The 27,993-nt window shown below is 43.1% G+C and overlaps 1 protein-coding gene across 5 annotated transcripts; it reads right to left on the bottom strand.

The window, feature by feature from the left end:
* Positions 1-3: 3 nt before the first annotated feature.
* Positions 4-27,979, bottom strand: LOC118400057 (myb-related protein B-like). Of its 5 annotated transcripts, none has more exons than XM_035796435.2 (15): positions 27,849-27,979; positions 25,132-25,228; positions 24,957-25,028; positions 24,696-24,788; positions 18,431-18,651; positions 13,222-13,366; positions 11,492-11,545; positions 8,568-8,774; positions 6,622-6,894; positions 2,730-2,902; positions 2,511-2,610; positions 2,298-2,405; positions 2,060-2,176; positions 1,849-1,980; positions 4-1,749 (listed from the first exon to the last, which is right to left on the bottom strand). In XM_035796435.2, exons 2-15 carry the CDS (start codon positions 25,207-25,209, stop codon positions 1,621-1,623), a joined length of 1,902 nt encoding a protein of 633 aa, XP_035652328.1. In that variant the 5' UTR covers positions 25,210-25,228; positions 27,849-27,979; the 3' UTR covers positions 4-1,620. The 5 variants fall into 5 exon arrangements, with proteins under 5 accessions (XP_035652328.1, XP_035652326.1, XP_035652329.1 ...); XM_035796433.2 differs by lacking the exon at positions 27,849-27,979 and adding an exon at positions 26,969-27,782; XM_035796436.2 differs by lacking the exon at positions 27,849-27,979 and adding an exon at positions 26,109-26,930.
* Between the last annotated feature and the right edge of the window lie 14 nt (positions 27,980-27,993).

Here is a 27,993-nt window from a genome sequence, read left to right as displayed (position 1 = left end):
ATATTTTTTTTTTTACAGAGGTCAGCAGATTTACTCATACATCTTATCTGCAAGCAGAAAATGATCCGTTTTCAGCAGAAACATTCTGTAATTCAAAGCACCATAATCTTATCAAATCTATACAACTTTGGACATGGGAATAGGGCAACCTGAATGTATGATGATTCATATTCACATCACATTCTATTCTTAATAAAATAGTAGCCTATAATAAACCTTAGATTGGCTAGTAGACTACATAACGTAAAAATAGATCATAGGAAACAAACATTTCAGAAACCCCAACAAGTCTGTTCACGTGTGTCAATTTGTTTCCATTCATTATTGATTGATCAGGTAATCAAATGCATGAGACAGTTACAACCGAAACGCAATACTGATAGATGTCAGTGCAAAATGACATGTGTACTTGAGACATCAAAATGAAAACATCAAGACGATAGACCTTTACATTACTTTTGAGTATGACAAACATGATGCAAGTGTGGATTATTCAATTGTTGAAGGGCTGTGGTAAAAACTTACTAGGAAATGGTGTGTGTAGATTCAAACATTACATTTGGAAAAACTTGAAATAACATGATACAGTTGCCCTACAATAAACATTTTCCCCCATATTTACAAATATCCACTACTTCAGTTCAGTTGAGCTTGCTCAACATAGCACGGCATCAACATTTTTTCAAAACCTTTTAGAAACCTATAACAAACATATAACCTTGCTATGAAAGAATACCAACACAAACTTTGGAATAGTTACATTAAACATGTTTAACACAATGAAAATGTCTGCACAGCAGAGTTATGCCACATTCACGTGCTTGTCAGAACTTCCTATTTCTTAGTTGTGATGACGGAAATACGAATTTGTTTCATTCATCTACTTTTTGGTCAGAACCATTCTTCAACCAAATCTTGATAAACTGCTAGCTTGCCGAGCATTGACAATATCGTCAAACTAGCTACATTCTCCATATTGATGAGGTTGTAGTTGTCAAAAACTGATGTCATCTTTTGTTTGAAAAGGTAAAAGGGCACTGGTAAAACATCACAACTCTGCAACAACATTTTCACACTTGTAATCCAACTATTTTATTAACCCTTATTCTACCAGGTAAATTCACTGAGAACACATTCTCATTTACAGCAACGACCTGGGGAATAGTTACAGTGGAGAGGGGATGAATGAGTCAATTGTAAACTGGGGATGATGGTATGAAGGCCAGATTGGGAATTTAGCCAGGACACCGGGGTTACCCCTACTCTTACGATAAGTGCCATGGGATCTTTTGTGACCACAGAGTCAGGACACCCGTTTAACTTCCCAGCCGAAAGACGGCACCCTACACAGGGCAACGTCCCCAGGCACTGCCCTGGGGCATTGGAAAAGGGTGCCTCCTACTGGCCGTCCAACACCACTTCCAGCAGCATCTGGTCTCCCATACAGGGACCAACCAGGACTAACCCTGCTTAGCTGCAGATACAAGCCAGCTGTGGGATGCAGGGTGGTATGCTGCATTGGGTTGTTTAAGTGAAACTTCCCAGACACAAATAGGAATTTCCCCAACTCTGATAGCATGTGAACACGGCATAAATGAGAACTTGGTAGTGAGGGAGGGCTCAGGACAGGATGAGGGCCCGGTTGGGAGCGTGGGATTTTAGTGAGCGGAGGTAACATCTTGCTTTCTCTGTCATTATAAGTTGGTCCTTAGTCTGTCCACATACCACTGCTTCCCATGCCTGGGACATCTAAAGGACACAACAACACATATCAATAACTTCAGATACAAACAAACAAGGGAAATACATATTCTAAAATATGACAAGACATAATATTATGATACTTACTGGGGTTGGTGGCACTGGGTTGGAATATGCACAACTCTCCCTAGGTCCTAAACAAAAGCCCTGATCCAGAACATTATCCTCTTTATATTCTCTCTTCATGCAAAAGGACGAGGAGTTGAGAGACGTCTCAGCCTGTAACAAAGACAAGACAAAATCCAAAATCAATGAAAACACTATAAACAATTACATTATAACCATTTTGTCCATGTACCTTAGGACAGGGTTGGGGCAAAAACTTAATGGACTGATGCCTGGAGGTGACCGTCTCTTTGCAGTCCATGACATCCAAGGCCAGAGATTTACGCACTTTCTTCATTGTAGGTCGATGCTGGAACCAAAAGGAATGGACCACATATTCAGACCATTCCATAAAACTGAAAAGCAGCATTGGTTGAAGTAAATGGTTATTCTTAGGTGTAAACTTCCTCCTGCCATCTTTCATCACTCACCACCTGCTTGCGTCTTTGCTCAAGTGGACTCTCATCCGTCACGATCAGCTCAATCCCAGTCTCTTTCAAGAGGACTTCTTTCAAGTCCTCCTCATTCGGAGTCTGAGGCTAAGACAAAGAAAGAACATGCTTTCTCCGTGGAATATCGAATAAATTATACACACAGACAATTCAATTGCTTTCGTTGACATCTGTAGTGAATGAGGGACTCACCAGAGGCTGCAGAGGACCATACTTCTCCATGGCATTCTTGAATGGAGTTGGAGTCCGCGGGGTGTTGTCAAGATTTGACTTATGGTTGGGTGTGATGAACCTTTACAAAAATAAAAAATGAAATAACATAATTTGCCACAAGAGAGTCATCATATTGCATCCTAATAATCCCTTATTACATACAAGAAATGTGTGTGTCAATAATGACTTATTACATACACCGAGTTTGAGTACAGCTTGGACGCAAACACAGAGTTTTCCTTCTGTGTGAGTGGAGTCTTATCGCGGTGTAGTTGTGTGGTACCCGTGGACTTCTGACTACAGACTGGGGTAGAGGTGAGGGATGGATTCTCCAGTTCAAAGTTGTCCTGTTTGGTCCACATGTTGAGGAACTGGAAACATATTCAAACATATTCAAAGTAAATGTGACCTCCCCGACATCCATTTGCAATCATACCATATAAATAAAAATTATGGCATTTCATGTGAGGGATATAACAATTGGTAGAATGTGTTTTTGGCAACATCATTGGTGACAGTTGAAAAATATATGGCAAATTGGAAATCCAAACTGGATGGTCTTCAGAGATAGATGGGAGGGGTTGGGGGTAAGCAGAAGGACGGGACTAAAAGCAACATAAGACAACTAATGTAAAACAGTGTGTACGTAAAATGTGTATAGCATGTATAAACTGGAAGTAGAAGCCTAAGTGTTGTTGCCAAATTAGTTTACGCCAATTAGGGGGAGTGGTAGGGTTAGGGGACAATACACTGTACACTACCAGTCAAAAGTTGACACCTACTCATTCAGGGGGTTTTCTTTATTTTTTACTATGTTCTACATTGTCGAATAATAGTGAAGACATCAGAAATATGAAATAGCACATGAAATCAAGTAGTAACAACAACAACAAAAGTGTCAAGAGTGTGCAAAGCTGTCATCAAGACAAATGGTACTTTGATTTGGTTACTACATGATTCCATATGTGTTATTTCATAGTGTTGATGTCTTCACTATTATTCTACAATGTAGAAAAAAGTAAAGAGAAACACTGGAATGAGTAGGTGTGTCTTAACTTTTGACTGGTACTGTATACAGCCGGTCAAAAGGGTTTTTCTTTATTTTTACATTGTAGAATAATAGTGAAGACATCAAAACTATGAAGTAACTCATATGGAATCATGTATTAACCAAAAAAGTCTTAAATCAAAATATATTTTGTATTTGATATTCTTCAAATAGCCACACTTTGCCTTGATGACAGCTTTGCACACTCTTGGCATTCTCTCAACCAGCTTCATGGGGTAGTCACCTGGAATGTATTTCAATTAACAGATGTGCCTTCTTAACTTGTGAAATGTCTTTCCTTAATGCGTTTGAGCCAATCAGTTGAGTTGTGACAAGGTAGGGGGTATACAGAAGTTAGCCCTATTCGGTAAAAGACCAAGCCCATATTACGGCAAGAACAGCTCAAATAAGCAAAGAGAAACGACAGTGCATCATTACTTTAAGACATGAAGGTCAGGCAATGTGGAAAATGTCAAGAACTTTCAAAGTTTCCTCAAGTGTAGTTGCAAAAACCATCATGACTCTTATGAGGACCACCACAGGAATGACCCAGAGTTACCTCTGCTGCAGAGGATAAGTTACCAGCCCAAATAAATGCTTCAGAGTTCAAGTAACAGACACATCTCAACTAGAGGTCGACCGATTATGATTTTCAACACCAATACCGATTGTCAAAGAATATATATATATATATATTTATTTATTTGTAATAATGACAATTACAACCAGCCTCAAATAAATAATGAAACATGTTCAATTTGGTTTAAATAATGCAAAAACAAAGTGTTGGAGAAGAAAGTAAAAGTGCAATATGTGCCATGTAAGAAAGCTAAGTTCCTTGCTCAGAACATGAGAACATATGGAAGCTGGTGGTTCCTTTTAACAAGAGTCTTCAATATTCCCAGATAAAAAGTTTTAAGTTGTGGTTATTCTAGGAATTATAGGACTATTTCTCTATACGATTTGCATTTCATATACTTTTGACTATTGGATGTTCTTATAGGCACTATAGTATTGCCAGTGTAACAGTATACCTTCCATCCCTCTCCTCGCTCCTACCTGGGCTCGAACCAGGAACACATCGACAACAGCCACCCTCGAAGCAGCGTTACCCATGCAGAGCAAGGGGAACAATTACTCCAAATCTCAGAGCGAGTGACGTTTGAAACAATATTAGCGCACATTCCGCTAACTACCAAGCCATTTCACATCGGTTACACCAGCCTAATCTCGGGAGTTGGTCGGCTTGAAGTCATAAACAGCGCAATGCTTGAAGCACAGCGACAAGCTGCTGCCAAAACGCATGAAAGTGCTTTTTGAATGAATGCTTACGAGCCTGCTATCGCTCAGTCAGACTGCCCTATCAAATCATAGAGTTAATTATAACATAATAACACACAGAAATACGAGCCTTAGGTCATTAATATGGTCGAATCCGGAAACTATACTCTCGAAAACAAAACATTTATTCTTTCAGTGAAATACAGAACCGTTCCGTATTTTATCTAACAGCTGGCATCCATAAGTCTAAATATTCCTGTTACATTGCACAACCTTCAATGTTATGTCAATTAAGTAAAATTCTGGCAAATTAGTACGCAACGAGCCAGGCGCCAACTGTTGCATATACCCTGACTCTGCGTGCAATGAACGCAAGAGATTATTTTTATTAGAAGTGACACAATTTCACCTGGTTAATATTGCCTGTTAACCTGGATTTCTTTTAGCTAAATATGCAGGTTTAAAAATATATACTTCTGTGTATTGATTTCAAGAAAGGCATTGATGTTTAAGGTTAGGTACAGTCGTGCAACGATTGTGCTTGTTTCGCAAAAACGCTTTTGTTAAACCATCCCCCGTTTGGCGAAGTTGGCTGTCTTTGTTGGGAAGAAATGGTCTTCACACAGTTAGCAACGAGCCAGGCGGCCCAAACTGCTGCATATACCCTGACTCTGCTTGCACAGAACACAAGAGAAGTGACACAATTTCCCTAGTTAAAAAAAATTCATGTTAACAGGCAATATTAACTAAATATATACTTCTGTGTATCGATTTTAAGAAAGGCATTGATGTTTATGGTTAGGTACACGTTGGAGCAACAACAGTCCTGTTTCGTGAATGTGCACCGCATCGATTATATGCAACGCAGTACATGCTAGATAAACTAGTAATATCATCAACCATGTGTAGTTAACTAGTGATTATGATTGATTGATTGTTTTTTATAAGATAAGTTTAATGCTAGCTTGCAACTTATCTTGGCTTCTTACTGCATTCGCGTAACAGGCAGGCTCCTCGTGTAGTGCAATGTAAAGCAGTTGGTTAGAGTGTTGGACTAGTTAACTGTAAGGTTGCAAGATTGAATCCCCGAGCTGACAAGGTAAAAATCTGTTGTTCTGCAACTGAACAAGGGAGTTAACCCACCATTCCTAGGCCGTCATTGAAAGAATGTGTTCTTAACTGACCTGCCTAGTTAAATAAAGGTGTAAAAAAATAATAATAATACATTTCTTTTTTTATTATTATAATATTTTTTTTAATACTGATTTCCAATTGTTATGAAAACTTGAAATTGGCCATTAGTCTAAAGGCCAGTTTTATTGAGTCTTTAAATCAGAGAAACAGTTTTCAGCTGTGCTAACAATTGCAAAAGGTTTTTTAAATGATCAATTAGCCTTTTAAAATGACAAACTTGGATTAGCTAACAACGCACCATTGGAACACAGGAGTGATGGTTGATGATAATGGGCCTCTGTACGTCTATGTAGATATTCCATTTACATTCATTTTTAAATCAGCTGTTTCCAGCTACAATAGTCATTAATATGAGCACTGTATTTCTGATCAATCTGATGTTATTTTAAATGGACAAAAATGTGCTTTTCTTTCAAAAACAAGGACATTTCTAAGTGACCCCAAACTTTTGAATGGTAGTGTGTGTGTGAGATAAATATATATACATACACACATAATTCTGTACAAAGTAAAAGGCACTGATGAGTCATCTCACTGTGTGTTAGGTCATGGTGGTCGAGCGATTACCTGTGAGGGAGAGAAGGGCAGGACCTTGACCGGGGTGCTCTTGGGGGTCCTGGAATAGTTGGAGTCAGGAGACAGAGCGATGCGACGGCGGCTGCGGCGGGTCAGTATGGAGGGTGGAGTGATTCCTCCAGGGGAGATGGGGATCAGCTCTCCTCGGTTGCCCTTGCTCAGCTCCTGCAGGGTGCTGCCCTCCAGACGGAACTCGGTCCGCTCTGGGCTCTGGCTCTCCTCAGGCAGATCAAAGACAGACATGTTGCACCATCCATCTAGGTCCTGGTGGAGGGCAAGAAACAGTTCATGAAATCTGACCCAAATCTAGTCATACTCTATATCTTGTTTTACATACAGTGGGGCAAAAAAAAGAGTTAGTCAGCCACCAATTGTGCAAGTTCTCCCACTTAAAAATATGAGAGGCCTGTAATTTTCATCATAGGTACACTTCAACTGTAACAGACAAAATGAGAAAAGAAAATCCAGAAAATCACATTGTAGGATTTTAAATTAATTTATTTGCAAATTATGGTGGAAAATAAGTATTTGGTCAATAACAAAAGTTTCTCAATACTTTGTTATATACCCTTTGTTGGCAATGACAGAGGTCAAACGTTTTCTGTAAGTCTTCACAAGGTTTTCACCCACTGTTGCTGGTATTTTGGCCCATTCCTCCATGCAGATCTCCTCTAGAGCAGTGATGTTTTGGGGCTGTTGCTGGGCAACACTTTCAACTCCCTCCAAAGATTTTCTATGGGGTTGAGATCTGGCTAGGCCACTCCAGGACCTTGAAATGCTTCTTACGAAGCCACTCCTTCGTTGCCCGGGCAGTGTGTTTGGGATCATTGTCATTCATTCTTTCCTTTACACGGATCAGTCGTCCTGGTCCCTTTGCAGAAAAACAGCCAAAGCATGATGTTTCCACCCCCATGCTTCACAGTAGGTATGGTGTTCTTTGGATGCAACTCAGCATTCTTTTTCCTCCAAACACGACGAGTTGAGTTTTTACCAAAAAGTTATATTTTGGTTTCATCTGACCATATGACATTCTCCCAATCTTCAGCTGGATCATCCAAATGCTCTCTAGAAAACTTAAGACGGGCCTGGACATGTACTGGCTGAAGCAGAGGGACACGTCTGGCACTGCAGGATTTGAGTCCCTGGCGGCGTAGTGTATTACTGATGGTAGGCTTTGTTACCAAAGTAAGGCTTTGTACTTTGGTCCCAGCTCTCTGCAGGTCATTCACTAGGTCCCCCCCGTGTGGTTCTGGGATTGTGATCATTTTCACCCCACGGGGTGAGATCTTGCGTGGAGCCCCAGATCGAGGGAGATTGTCAGTGGCCTTGTATGTCTTCCATTTCCTAATAATTGCTCCCACAGTTGATTTCTTCAAACCAAGCTGCTTACCTATTGCAGATTCAGTCTTCCCAGCCTGGTGCAGGTCTACACATTTGTTTCTGGTGTCCTTTGACAGCTCTTTGGTCTTGGCCATAATGGAGTTTGGAGTGTGACTGTTTCAGGTTGTGGACAGGTGTCTTTTATACTGATAACACGTTCAAACAGGTGCCATTAATACAAGTAATGAGTGGAGGACAGAGGAGCCTCTTAAAGAAGTTACAGGTCTGTGAGAGCCAGAAATCTTGCTTGTTTGTAGGTGACCAAATATTTATTTTCCACCATAATTTGCTAATAAATTCATAAAAAATCCTACAATGTGATTTTCTGGATTTTTTTTCTCATTTTGCCTGTCATAGTTGAAGTGTACCTATGATGAAAATTATAAGCCTCTCATCTTTTTAAGTGGGAGAACTTGCACTATTGATGGCTGACTAAATACTTTTTTGCTCCACTGTATCTGTACAAAGATGACTTCTTTGGTGATTTATGCAAAGTACAAGATTAACGTTGTGAAACTAAGAAGACTGAGGTATTACAACCCATCCAGAACTCTTACCCCATCCACCATATCCATCACCTCCTTTAAGCTTGAGCCGTTGGGAGAGAGGAAGCCTGAGCTGTCCACCACCCAGCTATTGGTATTCAGCTCACGTCCTGGGGTATCTGGCTCACTTTTGGGTGTCTTTGACTGTTGAGGAGAGACAGCCTTGTGGGAGCCTGCTTCCCTTGGTCCGCCTCTCACAGTGGATGTAATGGTATTCTCCTGTACGGGCGACATAAGCTTGAAAATCAGCATGAGAGAGCGAAGTAACAACGAACTGAATATGAATGAACACAAACAGCTACCGGAACAATCAAATCAAATTGTATGTCACATACACATGGTTAGCAGATGTTAATGCGAGTGTAGCGAAATGCTTGTGCTTCTAGTTCCGACAATGCAGTATTAACAACAAGTAATCTAACTAACAATTCCAAAACTACTGTCTTATACACAGTTGGTGTAAGGGGATAAAGAATATGTACATAAGGATATATGAATGAGTGATGGTACAGAGCAGCATAGGCAAGATACAGTAGATGGTATCGAGTACAGTATATACATATGAGATGAGTATGTAAACAAAGTGGCATAGTTAAAGTGGCTAGTGATACATGTATTACATAAGGACGCAGTCGATTATATAGAGTACTGTATATACGTATGCATATGAGATGAATAATGTAGGGTAAGTAACATTATAAGGTAGCATTGTTTAATGTGGCTAGTGATATATTTACATCATTTTCCATAAATTCCCATTATTAAAGTGGCTGGAGTTGAGTCAGTGTCAGTGTGTTGGCAGCAGCCACTCAATGTTAGTGATGGCTGTTTAACAGTCTGATGGCCTTGAGATAGAAGCTGTTTTTCAGTCTCTCGGTCCCAGCTTTCATGCACCTGTACTGACCTCGCCTTCTGGATGATAGCGGGGTGAACAGGCAGTGGCTCGGGTGGTTGATGTCCTTGATGATCTTTATGGCCTTCCTGTAACATCGGGTGGTGTAGGTGTCCTGGAGGGCAGGTAGTTTGCCCCCGGTGATGCGTTGTGCAGACCTCACTACCCTCTGGAGAGCCTTACGGTTGAGGGCGGAGCAGTTGCTGTACCAGGCGGTGATACAGCCCGCCAGGATGCTCTCGATTGTGCATCTGTAGAAGTTTGTGAGTGCTTTTGGTGACAAGCCAAATTTCTTCAGCCTCCTGAGGTTGAAGAGGCGCTGCTGCGCCTTCACGATGCTATCCGTGTGGGTGGACCAATTCAGTTTGTCTGTGATGTGTATGCCGAGGAACTTAAAACTTGCTACCCTCTCCACTACTGTTCATCGATGTGGATAGGGGGGTGTTCCCTCTGCTGTTTCCTGAAGTCCACAATCACCTCCTTAGTTTTGTTGACGTTGAGTGCAAGGTTATTTTCCTGACACCACACTCCGAGGGCCCTCACCTCCTCCCTGTAGGCCGTCTCGTCGTTGTTGGTAATCAAGCCTACCACTGTTGTGTCGTCCGCAAACTTGATGATTGAGTTGGAGGCGTGCGTGGCCACGCAGTCGTGGGTGAACAGGGAGTACAGGAGAGGGCTCAGAACACACCCTTGTGGGGCCCCAGTGTTGAGGATCAGCGGGCAGGAGATGTTGCCTACCCTCACCACCTGGGGGCGGCCCGTCAGGAAGTCCAGTACCCAGTTGCACAGGGCGGGGTCGAGACCCAGGGTCTCGAGCTTGATGACGAGCTTGGAGGGTACTATGGTGTTGAATGCCGAGCTGTAGTCAATGAACAGCATTCTCACATAGATATTCCTCTTGTCCAGATGGGTTAGGGCAGTGTGCAGTGTGGTTGAGATTGCATCGTCTGTGGACCTATTTGGGCGGTAAGCAAATTGGAGTGGGTCTAGGGTGTCAGGTAGGGTGGAGGTGATATGGTCCTTGACTAGTCTCTCAAAGCACTTCATGATGACGGAAGTGAGTGCTACGGGGCGGTAGTCGTTTAGCTCAGTTACCATAGCTTTCTTGGGAACAGGAACAATGGTGGCCCTCTTGAAGCATGTGGGAACAGCAGACTGGTATAGGGATTGATTGAAAATGTCCGTAAACACACCAGCCAGCTGGTCTGCGCATGCTCTGAGGGCACGGCTGGGGATGCCGTCTGGGCCTGCAGCCTTGCGAGGGTTAACACGTTTAAATGTCTTACTCACCTCGGCTGCAGTGAAGGAGAGACCGCATGTTTTCGTTGCAGGCCGTGTCAGTGGCACTGTATTGTCCTCAAAGCGGGCAAAAAAGTTATTTAGTCTGCCTGGGAGCAAGACATCCTGGTCCGTGACTGGGCTGGGTTTCATCTTGTAGTCCGTGATTGACTGTAGACCCTGCCACATGCCTCGTGTCTGAGCCGTTGAATTGAGATTCTACTTTGTCTCTGTACTGACGCTTAGCTTGTTTGATAGCCTTGCGGAGGGAATAGCTGCACTGTTTGTATTCGGTCATGTTACCAGACACCTTACCCTGATTAAAAGCAGTGGTTCGCGCTTTCAGTTTCACGCGAATGCTGCCATCAATCCACGGTTTCTGGTTAGGGAATGTTTTAATAGTTGCTATGGGAACGACATCTTCAACGCACGTTCTAATGAACTCGCACACCGAATCAGCGTATTCGTCATTATTGTTATCTGACGCAATACGAAACATGTCCACGTGATGGAAGCAGTCTTGGAGTGTGGAGTCAGCTTGGTCGGACCAGCGTTGGACAGACCTCAGCGTGGGAGCCTCTTGTTTTAGTTTCTGTCTGTAGGCAGGGATCAACAAAATGTGTTCTACCTTGAAAAACAGCATAGTTTGGTGATATTTTAACACGCTCTGTATCTACTACACTATATATTTGTCACACAAAATACAGTTTATCTGCCTTTTACACCCACATAGAAGATAGCCGGCATCCAGTGTTTGAATTCTTACCAGCAGTGTAGTGTCTTGGTCTGAATCCCTCTCCATTGAACCATCATAGTCCATCTGTAGAAACATAACAAATCATGTTTCACAGCACAACATTCAAATAACGATTACAGTGCACAGATGTCAAACTGATTTCAAGTGGAACCTACAGTTTAAATCAGAAGATTAAATGTATTTCAACTCAGTTTTTCATAATTCCTGACATTTAATCCTAGTACAAAAACGTCCCTGTTTTAGGTCAGTTAGGATCACCACTATTTTAAGAATGTGAAATGTTAGAATAACAGCAGTGAGAATTAATTATTTCAGCTATTATTTATTTCATCACATTCCCAGTGAGTCAGAAGTTTACATACACTCAATTAGTTATTTGGTAGCATTGCCTATAAATTGTTTAACTTGTGTCAAACATTTTGGGTAGCCTTCCACAAGCTTCCCACATGTTGGGTAAATTTTGGCCCATTCCTCTTGACAGAGCTGGTGTAACTGAGTCAGGTTTGTAGGCCTCTTTGCTCGCACATGCTTTTTCAGTTCTGCCTACACATTTTCTATATGATTGAGGTCATGGCTTTGTGATGGCCACTCCAATACCTTGACTTTGTTGTCCTTAAGCCATTTGCCACAACTTTGGAAGTATGCGTGAGGTCGTTGTTCATTTGGAAGACCCATTTGCGACCAAGCTTTAACTTCTTGACTGATGCCTTGAAATATTTTGCTTCAATATATCCACATAGTTTTCCCCCCTCATGATGCCATCTATTTTGTGAAGTGCACCAGACCCTCCAGCAGCAAACCACCCCCACAACATGCTGCCGCCACCCCCGTGCTTCACGGTTGGGATGGTGTTCTTCAGCTTGCGAGCATCCCCCCTTTTCCTCCAAACATAACGATGGTCATTATGGCAAAATAGTTCTATTTTTGTTTCATCAGACCAGAGGACATTTCTCCGAACCGTAGTCTGGCTTTTTTATGGCGGTTTTGGAGCAGTGGCTTCTTCCTTGCTGAGCGGCCTTTCAGGTTATGTTGATATAGGACTTGTTTTACTGTGGATATAGATACGGTACTTTTGTACCCGTTTCCTCCGGCATCTTCACAAGGTCCTTTGCTGTTGTTCTGGGATTGATTTGCACTTTTTGCAAAGTGCGTTCATCTCTAGGAGACAGAACGAGTCTCCTTCCTGAGTGGTATGACGGCTGCGTGGTCAGATGGTGTTTATACTTGCGTACTATTGTTTGTACAGATGAACGTGGTACCTTCAGGCGTTTTGAAATTGCTCCCAAGGATCACCCAGACTTGTAGAGGTCTTTTTTCTGAAGTCTAGGCTGATTTCTTTTGATTTTCCCATGATGTCAAGCAAAGAGGCACCGAGTTTGAAGGTAGGCCTTGAAATACATTCACAGGTACACCTCCAATTGACTCAAATGATGTCAATTAGCCTATCAGAAGCTTTTTAAAGCCATGACATCTTTTCTGGAATTTTCCAACTGTTTAAAGGCACAGTCAACTTAGTTTACGTAAACTTCTGACCCACTGGAATTGTAACACAGTGAATTATAAGTGAAATAATCTGTCTGTAAACAATTGTTGTAAAAATTACTTGTGTCATGCACAAAGTAGATGTCCTAACCGACTTGCCAAAACTATAGTTTGTTAACAAGAAATTTGTGGAGTGGTTGAAAAACAAGTTAATGACTCCAACCTAAGTGTATGTAAACTTCCGACTTCAACTGTACCTGCTGATCTTTACTGTGGTGGGTCATGCCCTCCTCGGCTTCCACCTGATGATGCTTCAGAGTAGGATCCACCCCACTAAAGAAGCCCATCTCAACCCTACGCTTGATGGTTGAGTTCCAGCGGTTCTTCACAGCATTATCTGTCCTGGAAGGGCACATTTGAACATAATGTTGTAGTAATGAAGATGTGGACAACGAAGGTGAACTAATGATGAGGAACAAAATGCTGTTCCTAAATGTCACCAATCCATTCAAATTGATCACCCCCCATCTAGCTTCAGAGTTTGTTCTGTTAGGTGACCTAAACTGGGATATGCTTAAACTGTTCCTCCTACCCCCTACTTTTTCGAACATTCTGTTAAAAATCGCGCAACATTTCAGCGCCCTGCTACTCATGCCAGGAATATAGTATATGCATATGATTAGTATGTGTGGATAGAAAACACTCAGACGTTTATAAAACTGGTTAAATCACGGCTGTGACTATAACAGAACGTGCGTTTCATCGAAAAAGCGCAGGAAAATCTGATCACTGAAAATGGGAAAATATATCCATGCGCCACTTGAACCCATTGTTGAATGAGAACCACATTAAATGGGGCCGAGGTTGCAATACCTACAGCTTCCACACGATGTCAACAGTCTTGTCATTTGCCTACGATTTGTTTCTTGGTCAAACGGACACAAGGTAGCGCCTTTCTTCCGGTCTCCGACCGGATATTTTGGTTGAGATTTACCCGGACATTATTTCCAGACGTACAGCTATAGAATATACATCACCTCGTGATCAATTTGATCGCTTATTAACGTTTACTAATACCTACAGTTGCATTACAAAAGTATTTCGAAGTGTTTTGTGAAAGTTTATCGTCGACTTTTTTAATTTTAAAAAATGACGTTACGTTATAAAACGCTATTTCTTTCCTTGATCACAGTCTTCATAGATCGATATCTAGGCTATATATGGACCAATTTAATCGAAAAAAAGACCCAATAGTGATGTTTATGGGACATCTAGGAGTGCCAACAAAGAAGATGGTCAAAGGTAATGAATGTTTTATATTTTATTTGTGCGTTTTGTGTAGCGCCGACTATGCTAATTATGTTGTTTACGTCCCCTGCGGGTCTTTTGGGGTGTTACATGCTATCAGATAATAGCTTCTCATGCTTTCGCCGAAAAGCATTTTAAAAATCTGACTTGTTGGCTGGATTCACAACGAGTGTAGCTTTAATTCAGTACCCTGCATGTGTATTTTAATGAACGTTTGAGTTTTAACGAGTGCTATTAGCATTTAGCGTAGCGCATTTGCATTTCCAGATGTCTAGATGGGACGCCTGCGTGTCGGGTAGGAGCAAGAGGTTAACACCCCAGCAGTCCTACAATCTAAGCTAGATGCCCTCAATCTCACACAAATCATCAAGGAACCCACCAGGTACAACCCTAAATCTGTAAACAAGGGCACCTTATCCTGACCAACTGGCCCTCCAAATACACCTCCGCTGTCTTCAATCATGATCTCAGTGATCTGCCTCATTGACTGTATCCGCTACGGGTATTGACCTCATCCCGTCAGTTGAGGATGCCTGGTCATTCTTTAAAAGTAACTTCCTCACCATCTTAGATAAGCATGCTCCGTTCAAAAAATGCAGAACTAAGAACAGATATAGCCCCTGGTTCACTCCAGACCTGACTGCCCTCGACCAGCACAAAAACATTCTGTTTCGGACTGCAATAGCATTGAATAGCATCGACTATTCAAATAGCATCTAATAGTCCCCACAATATGCAACTGTTCAGGGAAGTCAGGAACCAATACACGCAGCCAGGAAAGCAAAGGCCAGATTTTTCAAGCAGAAATTTGCATCCTGTAGCTCTAACTCCAAAATGTTCTGGGACACTGTAAAGTCCATGAAGAACAAGAGCACCTCCTCCCAGCTGCCCACTGCACTGAGGCTAGGTAACACGGTCACCACCGATAAATCCATGATAATCGAAAACTTCAACAAGCATTTTTCAACGGCTGGCCATGCCTTCCTCCTGGCTACTCCAACCTCGGCCAACAGCTCCCACCCCGCAGCTACTCGCCCAAGCCCCCCCCAGCTTCTCCTTTACCCAAATCCAGAGAGCAGATGTTCTGAAAGAGCTGCAAAACCTGGACCCATACAAATCAGCTGGGCTTGACAATCTGGACCCTATATTCCTGAAACTATCCGCCACCATTGTCACAACCCCTATTACCAACTCTCCGAGTTGGGCATCTCCGGCGCGGCCCACGTTGGAACTGACTCGCTCCACCAGGTGGCGTGGCGAGAATCTGTCTCCTCACCACGCGCTCTCACCACTGGTGTCCCCAAGGCCCTCTCCTATTCTCGCTATACACCAAGTCACTTGGCTCTGTCATAACCTCACATGGTCTCTCCTATCATTGCTATGCAGAGACACACAATTAATCTTCTCCTTTCCCCTTCTGATGACCAGGTGGCGAATCGCATCTCTGCATGTCTGGCAGACATATCAGTGTGGATGACGGATCACCACCTCAAGCTGAACCTCGGCAAGACGGAGCTGCTCTTCCTCCCGGGGAAGGACTGCCCGCTCCATGATCTCGCCATCACGGTTGACAACTCCATTGTGTCCTCCTCCCAGAGCGCTAAGAACCTTGGCGTGATCCTGGACAACACCCTGTCGTTCTCAACTAACATCAAGGCGGTGCCTGTAGGTTCATGCTTTAAACCAGAGGACCCTTCAGGTCCTAATCCAGGCACTTGTCATCTCCCGTCTGGATTACTGCAACTCGCTGTTGGCTGGGCTCCCTGCCTGTGCCATTAAACCCCTACAAATCCAGAAGCAGCCCGTCTGGTGTTCAACCTTCCCAAGTTCTCTCACGTCACCCCGCTCCTCCGCTCTCTCCAAACCGCATCCGCTACAAGACCATGGTGCTTGCCTACGGAGCTGTGAGGGGAACGCACCTCAGTACCTCCAGGCCCTGATCAGGCCCTACACCCAAACAAGGGCACTGCGTTCATCCACCTCTGGCCTGCTCGCCTCCCTACCACTACAGTTCCCGCTCAGCCCAGTCAAAACTGTTCGCTGCTCTGGCTCCCCAATTGTCACACACTCCCTCACGACGCCAGGACAGCGGGAGTCAATCACCACCTTCCGGAGACAGAAACCCCACCCTTTAAGGAATACCTAGGATAGGATAAAGTAATCCTTCTCACCCCCTTAAAAGATTTAGATGCACTATTGTAAAGTGGCTGTTCCACTGGATGTCATAAGGTGAATGCACCAATTTGTAAGGCTCTGGATAAGAGCTAAATGACTTAAATGTAATGGTCATCCTTTCATATCTCTGAGATCTGGAAAATGTGGTCATCCCCCTCTTCAAAGGGGGAGACACCCTGAACCCAAACTGTTACAGACCTATATCCATCCTTCCCTGCCTATCTAAGGTCTTCGAAAGCCAAGTCAACAAACAGATCACTGACCATCTCGAATCCCACCGTACCTTCTCCGCTGTGCAATCTGGTTTCCGAGCCGGTCACGGGTGCACCTCAGCCACGCTCAAGGTACTAAACGATATCATAACCGCCATCGATGAAAGACAGTACTGTGCAGCCGTCTTCATCGACCTGGCCAAGGCTTTCGATTCTGTCAATCACCATATTCTTATCGGCAGACTCAGTAGCCTCAGTTTTTCTAATGACTGCCTTGCCTGGTTCACCAACTACTTTGCAGAGAGTTCAGTGTGTCAAATCGAAGGGCATGTTGTCCGGTCCTCTGGCAGTCTATGGGGGTGCCACAGGGTTCAATTCTCGGGCCGACTCTTTTCTCTGTATATGTCAATGATGTCGCTCTTGCTGCGGGCGATTCCCTGATACACCTCTATGCAGACGACACCATTCTGTATACTTCTGGCCGTTCCTGGGACACTGTGCTATCTAACCTCCAAACGAGCTTCAACGCCATACAACACTCCTTCCGGGGCCTCCAACTGCTCTTGAACTCTAGTAAAACCAAATGCATGCTTTTCAACCGTTCGCTGCCTGCACCCGCACGACCAACTAGCATCACCACCCTGGATGGTTCCGACCTAGAATATGTGGACATCTATAAGTACCTAGGTGTCTGGCTAGACTGTAAACTCTCCTTCCAGACTCATATCAAACATCTCCAATCCAAAATCAAATCTAGAATCGGCTTTCTATTTCGCAATAAAGCCTCCTTCACTCACGCCGCCAAACTTACCCTAGTAAAACTGACTATCCTAACGATCCTCGACTTCGGCGATGTCATCTACAAAATGGCTTCCAATACTCTACTCAGCAAACTGGATGCAGTTTATCACAGTGCCATCCGCTTTGTTACTAAAGCACCTTATACCACCCACCACTGCGACCTGTATGCCCTAGTCGGCTGGCCCTCGCTACATATTCGTCGCCAGACCCACTGGCTCCAGGTCATCTACAAGTCCATGCTAGGTAAAGCTCCGCCTTATCTCAGTTCACTGGTCACGATGGCAACACACACCCGTAGCACGCGCTCCAGCAGGTGTATCTCACTGATCATCCCTAAAGCCAACACCTCATTTGGCCGCCTTTCCTTCCAGTTCTCTGCTGCCTGTGACTGGAACGAATTTCAAAAATCGTTGAAGTTGGAGACTTATCTCCCTCACCAACTTTAAACATCTGCTATCTGAGCAGCTAACCGATCGCTGCAGCTGTACATAGTCCATATGTAAATAGCTCAACCAATTTACCTACCTCATCCCCATACGGTTTTTATTTATTTACTTTTCTGCTCTTTTCCACACCAGTATCTCTACCTGCACATGACCATCTGATAATTTATCACTCCAGTGTTAATCTGCTAAAATTGTAATTATTCGCCTACCTCCTCATCCCTTTTGCACACATTGTAAATAGACTCCATTTTTTTCTACTGTGTTATTGACTTTTTTATTGTTTACTCCATGTGTAACTCTGTGTTGTCTGTTCACACTGCTATGCTTTATCTTGGCCAGGTCGCAGTTGTAAATGAGAACTTGTTCTCAACTAGCCTACCTGGTTAAATAAAGGTGAAATAAATTTTTTAAAAATACAAAAAAAAATTGCATTCATCACAAAATATGTTCCGAGTGATCCTGACATTTCAGCACAGACATGGTAGAGGGATTGTCTTTGCTGGAGTACCAGTGAAGATAGCTACCTTCCGGGGAGCAGTTTGGCAATCTCAGCCCAGCGGTTTCCCAGCATGCAGTGGGCCTTGTAGATAACGAGGTCTTCCTCTTTTGTCCAGGACGACTTCTTCACATCCGGGTTGAGGTGGTTGTGCCAGCGTTCCCTGCACTGCTTCCCCACACGGCCCTTCAAGTGCTTAGCCACTATGGCCCATTGCTTGTTGCCATACCTTTTCACCAGTTGTATCACCTGTGGAGAGGAATGCAGGGTTGAAGTTTGTCTGGAAATGTGGCTCCATGTCTGCAGTACAAGACAGGAGTCAAAGCAGCCAGTGGAAGGTATATTTCCCTCTTGTTGTACAACAGACATGATTCTGAGATCTGACTGGACGACTGTTGATAGAACTCAACTTTGCTGTCACAAAGAAGTCTGGTAGAACTCAAATTGTATTATTCACACGCGCCGAATACAACAGGTAGACCTTACAGTGAAATGCTTACTTACGAGCACATAACCAACAATGCAGTTAAAAAAAATATGAATAAGAAATAAAAGTAACAAGTAATTAAAGAGCAGCAGTAAAATAACAATAGCGAGACTATATACAGGGGTGTACCGGTACAGAGTCAATGCACTGGTTTTGTTGAGGTAATATGTACATGTAGGTACAGTTATTAAAGTGACTATGCATAGATGATAACAACAGAGAGTAGCAGTGGTGTAAAAGGGGGGGGGCAATGAAAATAGTCTGGGTGGCCATTTGACTAGATGTTCAGGACTCTTATGGCTTGGGGGTAGAAGCTGTTTAGAAGCCTCTTGGACCTAGACTAGTGCTCTGGTACCGCTTGCCATGCGGTAGCAGAGAGAGCAATCTATGACTAGGGAGGCTGGAGTCTTTGACCATTTTTAGGGCCTTCCCCTGACACTGCCTGGTATAGAGGTCCTGGATGGCAGGAAGCTTGATCCCAGTGATGTACTTGGCCGTACGCACTACCCTCTGTCGTAGAGGTTGACCGATTAAATCGGAATGGCCGATTAATTATGGCCAATTTCAAGTTTTCATAACAATTGGTAATCAGCATTTTTGGACGCCGATTACAATGCACTCCACGAGGAGATTGTGTGCAGGCTGACCACCTGTTACATGAGTGCAGCAAGGAGCCAAGGTAAGTTGCTAGCTAGCATTAAACCCATCTTGTAAAAAACAATGTTTGAAGACCATTTCTTTTTAACAAAGACCATAATTAAATTTGCCAGAATTTTACATAATTATGACATAACATTGAAGGTTGTGCAATGTAACAGCATCATTTAGACCTATGGATGCTACCCGTTATATAAATACGGAACGGTTCTGTATTTCACTGAAAGAATAAAGGTTTTGTTTTCTAAATGATAGGTCATTAATATGGTCAAATCCGGAAACTAAGTCTCGTATTTCTGTGTGTTTATTATAATTAAGTCTATTTGATATTTGATAGAGCAGTCTGACTGAGCGGTGGTAGGCAGCAGCAGGCTCGTAAGAATTCATTCACAGCACTTTCCTGCGTTTGCCAGCAGCTCTTCGCTGTGCTTCAAGCATTGCGCCGTATATGACTTAAGCCTATCAACTCCCGAGATTAGGCTGGCAATACTATTGTGCCTATAAGAACATCCAATGGTCAAAGGTATATGAAATACAGATGGTAGAGAGAAATAGTCCTATAATTCCTATAATAACTACAACCTAAAACTTCTTAACTGGGAATACTGAAAACTCACGTTAAAATGAACCACCTGCTTTCATATGTTCTCATACTCTGAGCAAGGAACTTAAACGTTTGCTTTTTTACATGGCACATACTTTCTTCCCCAACACGGTGTTTTTGCATTATTTAAATCAAATTTAACATCTTTCATTATTTATTTGACACTAAATTGATTTTATTTATTATATTACATTAAAATAAGTGTTCATTAAGTATTGTTGTAATTGTCCTTATTACAAATATATAAATAAATCCGCTGATTAATTCGGAATCGGCTTTTTTTGGTCCTCCAATCAATCTGTATCGCTATCGGCGTTGAAAAATCATAAATCGGTCGACCTCTACACTGTAGTGGCTTGAAGTTAGAGGCCGAGCAGTTGCCAAACCAGGCAGTGATGCAACTGGTCAGAATGCTCGCGATGGTGCAGCTGTAGAACCTTCTGAGGATCTGAGGACCCATGCCAAATCTTTTCAGTCTCCTGAGGGGGAATAGGTTTTGTCGTGCCCTCTTCATGACTGTCTTGGTGTGCTTGGACCATGTTAGTTAGTTGGTGATGTGGACACCAAGGAACTTGAAGCTCTTAACCTGCTCCACTGCAGCCCTGTCGATGAGAATGAGGGCGTGCTCGGTCCTCTTCTCCTGTAGTCCACAATCATCTCCTTTGTCCTAATCACATTGAAGGAGAGGTTGTTGCCCTGGCACCACACGGCCAGGTCTCTTACCTCCTCCCTAAAGGCTGTCTCGTCGTTGTTGGTGATCAGGCCTACCACTATTAACACTATGGTGTTGGAGTCATGCAGTCTTGCGTGAACAGGGAGTACAGGAGGGGACTGAGCACGGGGCCCCCGTGTTGAGGATCAGCATGGAGGATGTTTTGTTAACTACCCTTACCACCTGGGGGCAGCCCATCAGGAAGTCCAGGATCCAGTTGCAGAGGGAGGTGTTTAGTTCCAGGGTCCTTAGCTTATTGATGAGCTTTGGAGGGCACTATGGTGTTGAATGCTGAGCTGTAGTCAGTGAATAGCCTTCTCACATAGGTGTTCCTTTTGTCCAGGTGGGAAAGAACAGTGTCGAGTGCAATAGAGATTGCATCATCTGTGGATCTGATAAGGCAGTATGCAAATTGGAGTAGGTCTAGGGTTTCTGGGATAATGGTGTTGATGTGAGCCATGACCAGCCTTTCAAAGCACTTCATGGCTACAGACGTGAGTACTACGGGTCGGTAGTCATTTAGGCAGGTTACCTTAGTGTTCTTGGGCACAGGCACTATGGTGGTCTGTTTTAAACATGTTAGTATTACAGACTCAGAAAGGGAGAGATTGAAAATGTCAGTGAAGACACTTGCCAGTTGGTCAGGATATGCTCGTAGTACACATCCGGGTAATCCGTCTGGCCCAACGGCCTTGAGAGTGTTGACCTGTTTAAAGGTCTTTCTCACATCGGCTGTGGAGAGCGTGATCGCACAGTCTTCCGGAACAGCTGGTGCTCTCATGCATGTTTCAGTGTCATTTGCTTCGAAACAAGCATCGAAGTAGTTGAGCTCGTCTGGTAGGCTCGTGTCACTGGGCAGCTCTCGGCTCTGCTCCCTTTGTAGTCTGTAATGGTTTGCAAGCCCTGCTACATCCAACGAGCGTCAGAGCTGGTGTGTTACGATTTGATCTTAGTCCTGTATTGGTTTGTCGGAGGGCATAGCGGGATTTCTTCCAGGTTAGAGTCCCGCTCCTTGAAATCGGCAGCTATACCCTTTAGCTCAGTGTGGATGTTGCCTGTAATCCATGGCTTCTGGTTGGGGTATGTACATAGGGTCACTGTGGGGACGACGTCATCGATGCACTTACTGATGAATCCAAAGACTGATGTGGTGTACTCCTCAATGCTATCGGAGGAATCCAGGAACATATTCCAGTCTGTGCTAGCAAAACAGTCCTGAAGCTTAGCATCTGCTTCACCTGACCACTTTTTTATTGATCGAGTCACTGGTGCTTCCTGCTTTAATTTTTGCTTGTAAGCAGGAGGATAGAAATATGGTCAGATTCACCAAATGGAGGGCAAGCGAGAGCTTTGTATGCGTCTCTGTGTGTGGAGTAAAGGTGGGCCTGAGGTTTTTTTTTTTTTCACCCTTTGGTTGCACATTTAACACGCTGATAGAAATTTTGTACAACGGATTTAAGTTTACCTGCATTAAAGTCCCCAGCAACTAGGAGTGCCGCCTCTGGGTGAGCGTTTTCCTGTTTGCTTATGGAGGAATAGAGCTCATTCTGTGCAGTCTTAGCGCCAGCATCAGTCTGTGGTTTGTAAACAGCTACGAAAACTACAGATGAAAACTCTCTAGGTAGATAGTGTGGTCTACAGCTTAACATGAGATACTCTACCTCAGGCAAGCAAAACCTTGAGACTTCCTTAGCTGTTATTTACAAAAATACATGTCACCCCTTGTCTAAACAGACGCCGCTGTTCTTTCCTGCCGATACAGCGTATAACCAGACACAACTCCGTGAAGCATAAGCCATTACAGTTTTGAATGTCCCGTTGGTAATTTAATCTTCCGCATAGGTCATCGATTTGATTTTCCAAAGATTGCACGTTTGCTAGCAGAATGGAAGGAAGTGGAGGTTTATTCAATCACCTACAAATTCTCAGAAGGTAGCCCGCCCTCCGGACCCTTTTTCTCCGCCTTCTTTTCACACAAATGACGGGGATCTGGGCCTGTTCCCGGGAAAGCAGTATATCATTCACGTTGGGCTCGTTAAAGGAAATAAAGGATTCTACCAATTACATGGTGAGCAACGCAGTTCTGATGTCCAGCAGTTCTTTTTGGTCATAAGAGACAGTAGCAGCAACATTATATACAAAATAAGTTACAAACACAAATAAACAAACAAAATAACACAATTGGTTAGGAATAACGTCTGCCTTGTTCTCCAGCGCCATCTTATTATCTGAACTGATTGCAAGGTTCGTACAGACAGTGCTAAGTCAAATTCAAGAACTTTCATGTACTTTTCAAGCACAAATATTTATTTTCAAGGACCATCAAGTTGTAATAGTTCCTATAATGCAATTGTTTCTTGTCGCCAACTGATGGCAGTATATCATTACAGCCACATGAAAAATAATCTAATTACATCACTACTTTACAAGATCTACTCAATAATTTCACTACATACATGAACAGTAAGTCAGTACTGATGATGTTGTAATTTGAGTAGTGATCAACACAGTTTTGGGGCCTACTGGTGAACACACATTTCCTATTCGCATTACTACACAATTCCTGCTTAATGACTGCATTGTATTTTTATTGGATATTTGGGTTTCTACTACTTAACAGCTATCAAAAAGCAACTAGCTTCCTTCCGACTGGCATCTTTAGTGTCGCCGGTCGGGAGAAGGGCCGGGTGGGCTGTGTAAGAAAACGGACACCGGAATAGCAGGAGCATGGCTGCCGCTTGATAAAGCAGCAACCAGGCGCTCCTGTGAATGAGGCGATTGGTAAACAAAGCTCTGGAGTTTGTTGCAGAGAAAAAGCCACAATGTAGAACTGGCACCGGCTCAGGATGCAGCGTTGTCCCTTCATGTGGCTCTTCAGGGCCGATTCACCCACGCTCGCAATGTCAAAGTCTGACGCATTTTTTGCACCTTACACAATGTGGGGTGGTTGGGTCCAGTGATGTAGTGGTAAAAAACAAAAGGTGGGTAAACTATAATGAACAAAAATATAAATTCTCAAATGACTGCCCCGTCTTTCCTTCCTGTTCTCTGCTGCCAAGGACTGGAGCGAATTTCAAAAATCACTGAAGCTGGAGACTCATATATCCCTCACTAATTTTAAGCATTAGCTGTCAGAGCAGCTCACAGATCATTGCACCTGTACATAGCCCATCCAACTACCTCATCCCCATATTGTTTTTTTCTCTCCTTTGCACCCCAGTATCTCTACTTGCACATTCATCTTCTGCACATCACTCCAGTGTTAATTGCTAAATTGTAATTACTTTGCCACTATGGCCTATTTATTGCCTTACCTCCCTAATCTTACCTCATTTGCACACACTGTATATATTTTTTTTCTATTGTGTTATTGACTGTATGTTTGTCTGTTCCATGTGTAACTCTGTGTGGTTGTTTGTGTCGTACTGCTTTGCTTTATCTTGGCCAGGTCGCAGTTGTAAATGAAAACATGTTCTCAACTGACCTACCTGGTTAAATAAAGGTTAAATATATATATTTTCTTAAATAAATAAAACACAACATGTAAAGTCTTGGTCCCATGTTTCAAGAGCTGAAATAAAAGCTCCCAGAAATTCTCCATACGCACAAAAGGCAGCTTTGAATCTACATTTGCCTGACATTTTAGCTATCGATGTGACCTTTGGTGGCACCTAATCAGTCAGTTCTGTACCTGCCTGGCTGAGTGGCAGTGTGGGTGGAATGACCAAGCTAGCCTGTCAACTAGAGCACGAAACACGAGGAAACAGAGTGCCAAATTCAAGTACTTTGTGTGAACCCTGTGATTGTAGAATGGTCGCCATCACACCACTTACCTTCTCGTCCTCTTCTTTGGTCCAGGGCCCTTTAACCAGATCTGGATCCAGAACCTTCAACCAGCGGTGCTGGCACTGGTGTTCTGAGCGATTCTGTGCAGAAGGGTTACCATACAGTTAATGATTTCATGCAATAGAAACCACACAACCCTTCAGACAGCAAATTGGAGTCTTTTCTATTTTAAAACGCTTCAGTTGTATTATTTGCATTGTCAACTGGATATTACAGAACATATACTGTAATCTCTCGATATAACTCACCAGTAAAAAACTGGCTATGTGTTTCCAGTCATTTGGTCCCAGGCTTTGGACCAATGCTTTCAGATTGTCATCCTGAGAATAAAGGACAGCCATTTTATGAAGAGCAGAGTAGCCAACTCATCCTCACTTGCTGCAAATAACCAACCATGTCCCCCTGATCTATAAATTAACTCACCTCCTCTTGTGTCCATTTCACTTTGACCTTTCCATAGTCTCTCTGTTCAGCCACATCAGAGTCGGTGTCCTGATACATAGCCTCCTCCCCATCCTCTCTGAAAAGACAAGCAACCAGTCAACTGGGTGTGGTAGAGATCAATGCAGAGATTGCAGAGATTATCTAGAGCATTCTTTCTTTAACAGAAACTGACCAGCCCCCAAATCTAGTATGCATGCATTCTATTCCCTGAAAAGTAGCTGACATGGGTGGGTCGCATACTTAAATTGTCACACAATACATTTTTGATTCACTAGCTACATAGCTAGATACTACAGCCAGATAACTAACGTTTGTGGCCGACATTTCGAGCTTTCCGATTAAACCGGTATGTATTAGAAAATTCCTTGGATACATTTGTTTCATGACATTTGGCTAGGTAACGTTCAAAACAGCTGACATCACCCCTTGTAGGGTTACAAAAAGCGCATTCAAATCACGTAAACGCGCAAAAATAATCAAGGACATCCAGTAATCTCAGAAAACATAGGAAGTGGAGTCGACATTGATATTTGTCCAACAGCTGCTGTAACCTTAACAAAGTTAGAATCAGATTACTTACCCGCGCAACCACCAGGACATTTATCTTCGTTTTACCACCAAAGCCCTTAACTAAAATACAATTGTATATTTTTGTCAACCACGTCGTGCATAGATTCCCAAACTATATACCACGAGCAAACCTGTGTTTTTTGTAGTATATAGTCCATGAAACTCTGTTTGTCGGAGGGCTGGGTACGCTGACGTTAGTCCGCGCTCCAGTTTCTATCTCGCGCGCTTCTTTTTACTTCTTCTTCTTTGATATCATGGCGGTCCGCAAACAAACGTTTGAAGTGCATGATGCCACCTACTGTATTGGAATGTAGGATCAATAATGATATGCCCAATTCTGTACTACCGTGAAAACAATAATCTCAGCCAAATAAATCCCTACTTACTTCTACGCTGTTGCCTTTCCATCAGCAATGGGGAGCCAAAATAAATCTGCACCGTTGGAAAGCTGGAATTCACCTCTCCTGAGTGGCGCAGTGGTCAAAGGCATTGCATATCAGTGCTTGGAGCGTCACCACAGACACTCTGATTCAAATCCAGGCTGTATCAAATCAAATCGTCTTACAGCCTCAAAATATGATACATCATGACTGTTCCATATTCAATAAGCCTCTCTATGCACCTGGCATCCACCAAATACTGCACTGTGTTCTCCCCAACAATTACAGCAAATTAACCTTCGCATTGCTTCCACATTCACTGTAATCATGTTCCCCTCCACACTTGGCACAACTTTTCTTTCCTTTACATTCAGCAGCTACAAGTCCCATTCACAGTGCATATAGAACAAATTCTCTAACAGGATTCCATAGATTCAATATCTGTACTTATCCCAGAAAAACATTCTCAAACCTCAGTATCACTGATAAGCGTTCACTTCTTTGCGACTCTATCCTACTGATCAAACTGTTGGCCTCAATCACTCTGCCTCCCTTCACATTTTCTTCAATGTCATCTGTGGTATTAGATATCGGACCCCAGTGTTGACTCCCCTCAATCTAGCATAAGCACCAGTGACGTGGCTTTTAATCTTCCCATGAACCTTTTCCATTTGCAGAATTTTCCCTTGCTGAGCCTGGCTACTACAAAGTATTATCAATCTACCATTTCCTATTAACCCGGCTAGTTTAACTTCACCTCTCTTTCTCTATGACATCAGTCGGATAAGGCGTAAATGAGGCCCTGTGTTCTCATCAAGCACCATCACAACTTTCAACTCCGACACATTATTATTCTTGCTTCCTACCTTGACCCTCTTTTTGCTTTCCACACTAGACGCACCACTGATTTCAGTATCATGATCTCTCTTCTTCCTGTGTCTTTCCACTACAGACCATTCATATCCTTGACAATCATCCTCCCGCTCCATATCATCAGAACGGTCACCCATATTGGTCGCATTCCAGCACAGCTGTTGCTTCTCCAACGTTCTCTCCATTTCATCCACACTACTCGCTGCCATTTCAAGACGATGCTGCGTGTCTCCTCAGCATCATTCATTTCTCTCTCTCGAGCGATTATTTTCTCGCAGACTCTCAAAGCTTTCCCTGAGTGACGTGACCAGAGGTGTGCGCGCAGAATTGTGATCCTATCCTATGAATAGGTCAAGGGGCAGAAAGATTTTTAATCCAAAGTGACTTCTTACAATGTTGTGTCTGTGTAATTATAGTCTACAGAATACACTGTTGATCAGATCTATGCATACATACAATAAGAGAGAAATGCGCGCTTTTCTAACAAATTATTCACCCCTGTGGTGGTGTGTGGGTAAAATCACTCCGGAAGCCAGAAAAAAGACATATTACAACCTGTGTTGTGATAATTGCGTTGTTTGCTCTACAACCTATTTATTCATTTGCCTTGCTACCGCGATATATAGGCCTAAATGCCGAGACAATAAGAAGACACCGCGGATTGTTATCACAAAACCGGCTGGAAAACTGTCAGGTTTAGTCAAAAGTTTCGGATCACCACACAACTATTGATTTAGAACCACAGAGTTGCCGCAAGTCGCAAAGAAAACAGTAACTGCCGCCACGATTCCAGCACAATTTCGATTTCAACATAATCAAATCAAAGTTTACTTGTCACGTGCGCCGAATACAACAGGTGGAATGCTTACTTACAGACTCTAACTCTAACCAATAGTGCAAAACACAGGTATGTGTCGCTAATTAAAGAGGAGTGACGCCAAAATCCAAATTGGCTTCCGTTGATACTTTTTTTTTGGTGGGCCAGGACCATTCAGTTGAGCTTGTTCAAGTTTAGCTC

This window comes from Oncorhynchus keta, chromosome 21, assembly GCF_023373465.1.
Source record: "Oncorhynchus keta strain PuntledgeMale-10-30-2019 chromosome 21, Oket_V2, whole genome shotgun sequence".
Taxonomy (NCBI): Eukaryota; Metazoa; Chordata; class Actinopteri; order Salmoniformes; family Salmonidae; genus Oncorhynchus; species Oncorhynchus keta.
This window is presented reverse-complemented; position numbering and strand designations above follow the sequence as displayed.

What these genes read in the sequence shown, in the direction of transcription:
- LOC118400057 (XM_035796433.2), bottom strand. Translation starts at nt 27,021, where the DNA reads ATGATACTGAAATCAGTGGTGCGTCTAGTGTGGAAAGCAAAAAGAGGG. An exon ending in CCAAAGAAGAGGACGAGAAG is followed by an intron (nt 18,652 to 24,695) that starts GTAAGTGGTGTG and finishes TCCTCTCCACAG; the next exon opens with GTGATACAACTGGTGAAAAG. An exon ending in TGCCCCAACCCTGTCCTAAG is followed by an intron (nt 1,981 to 2,059) that starts GTACATGGACAA and finishes TCTTTGTTACAG; the next exon opens with GCTGAGACGTCTCTCAACTC.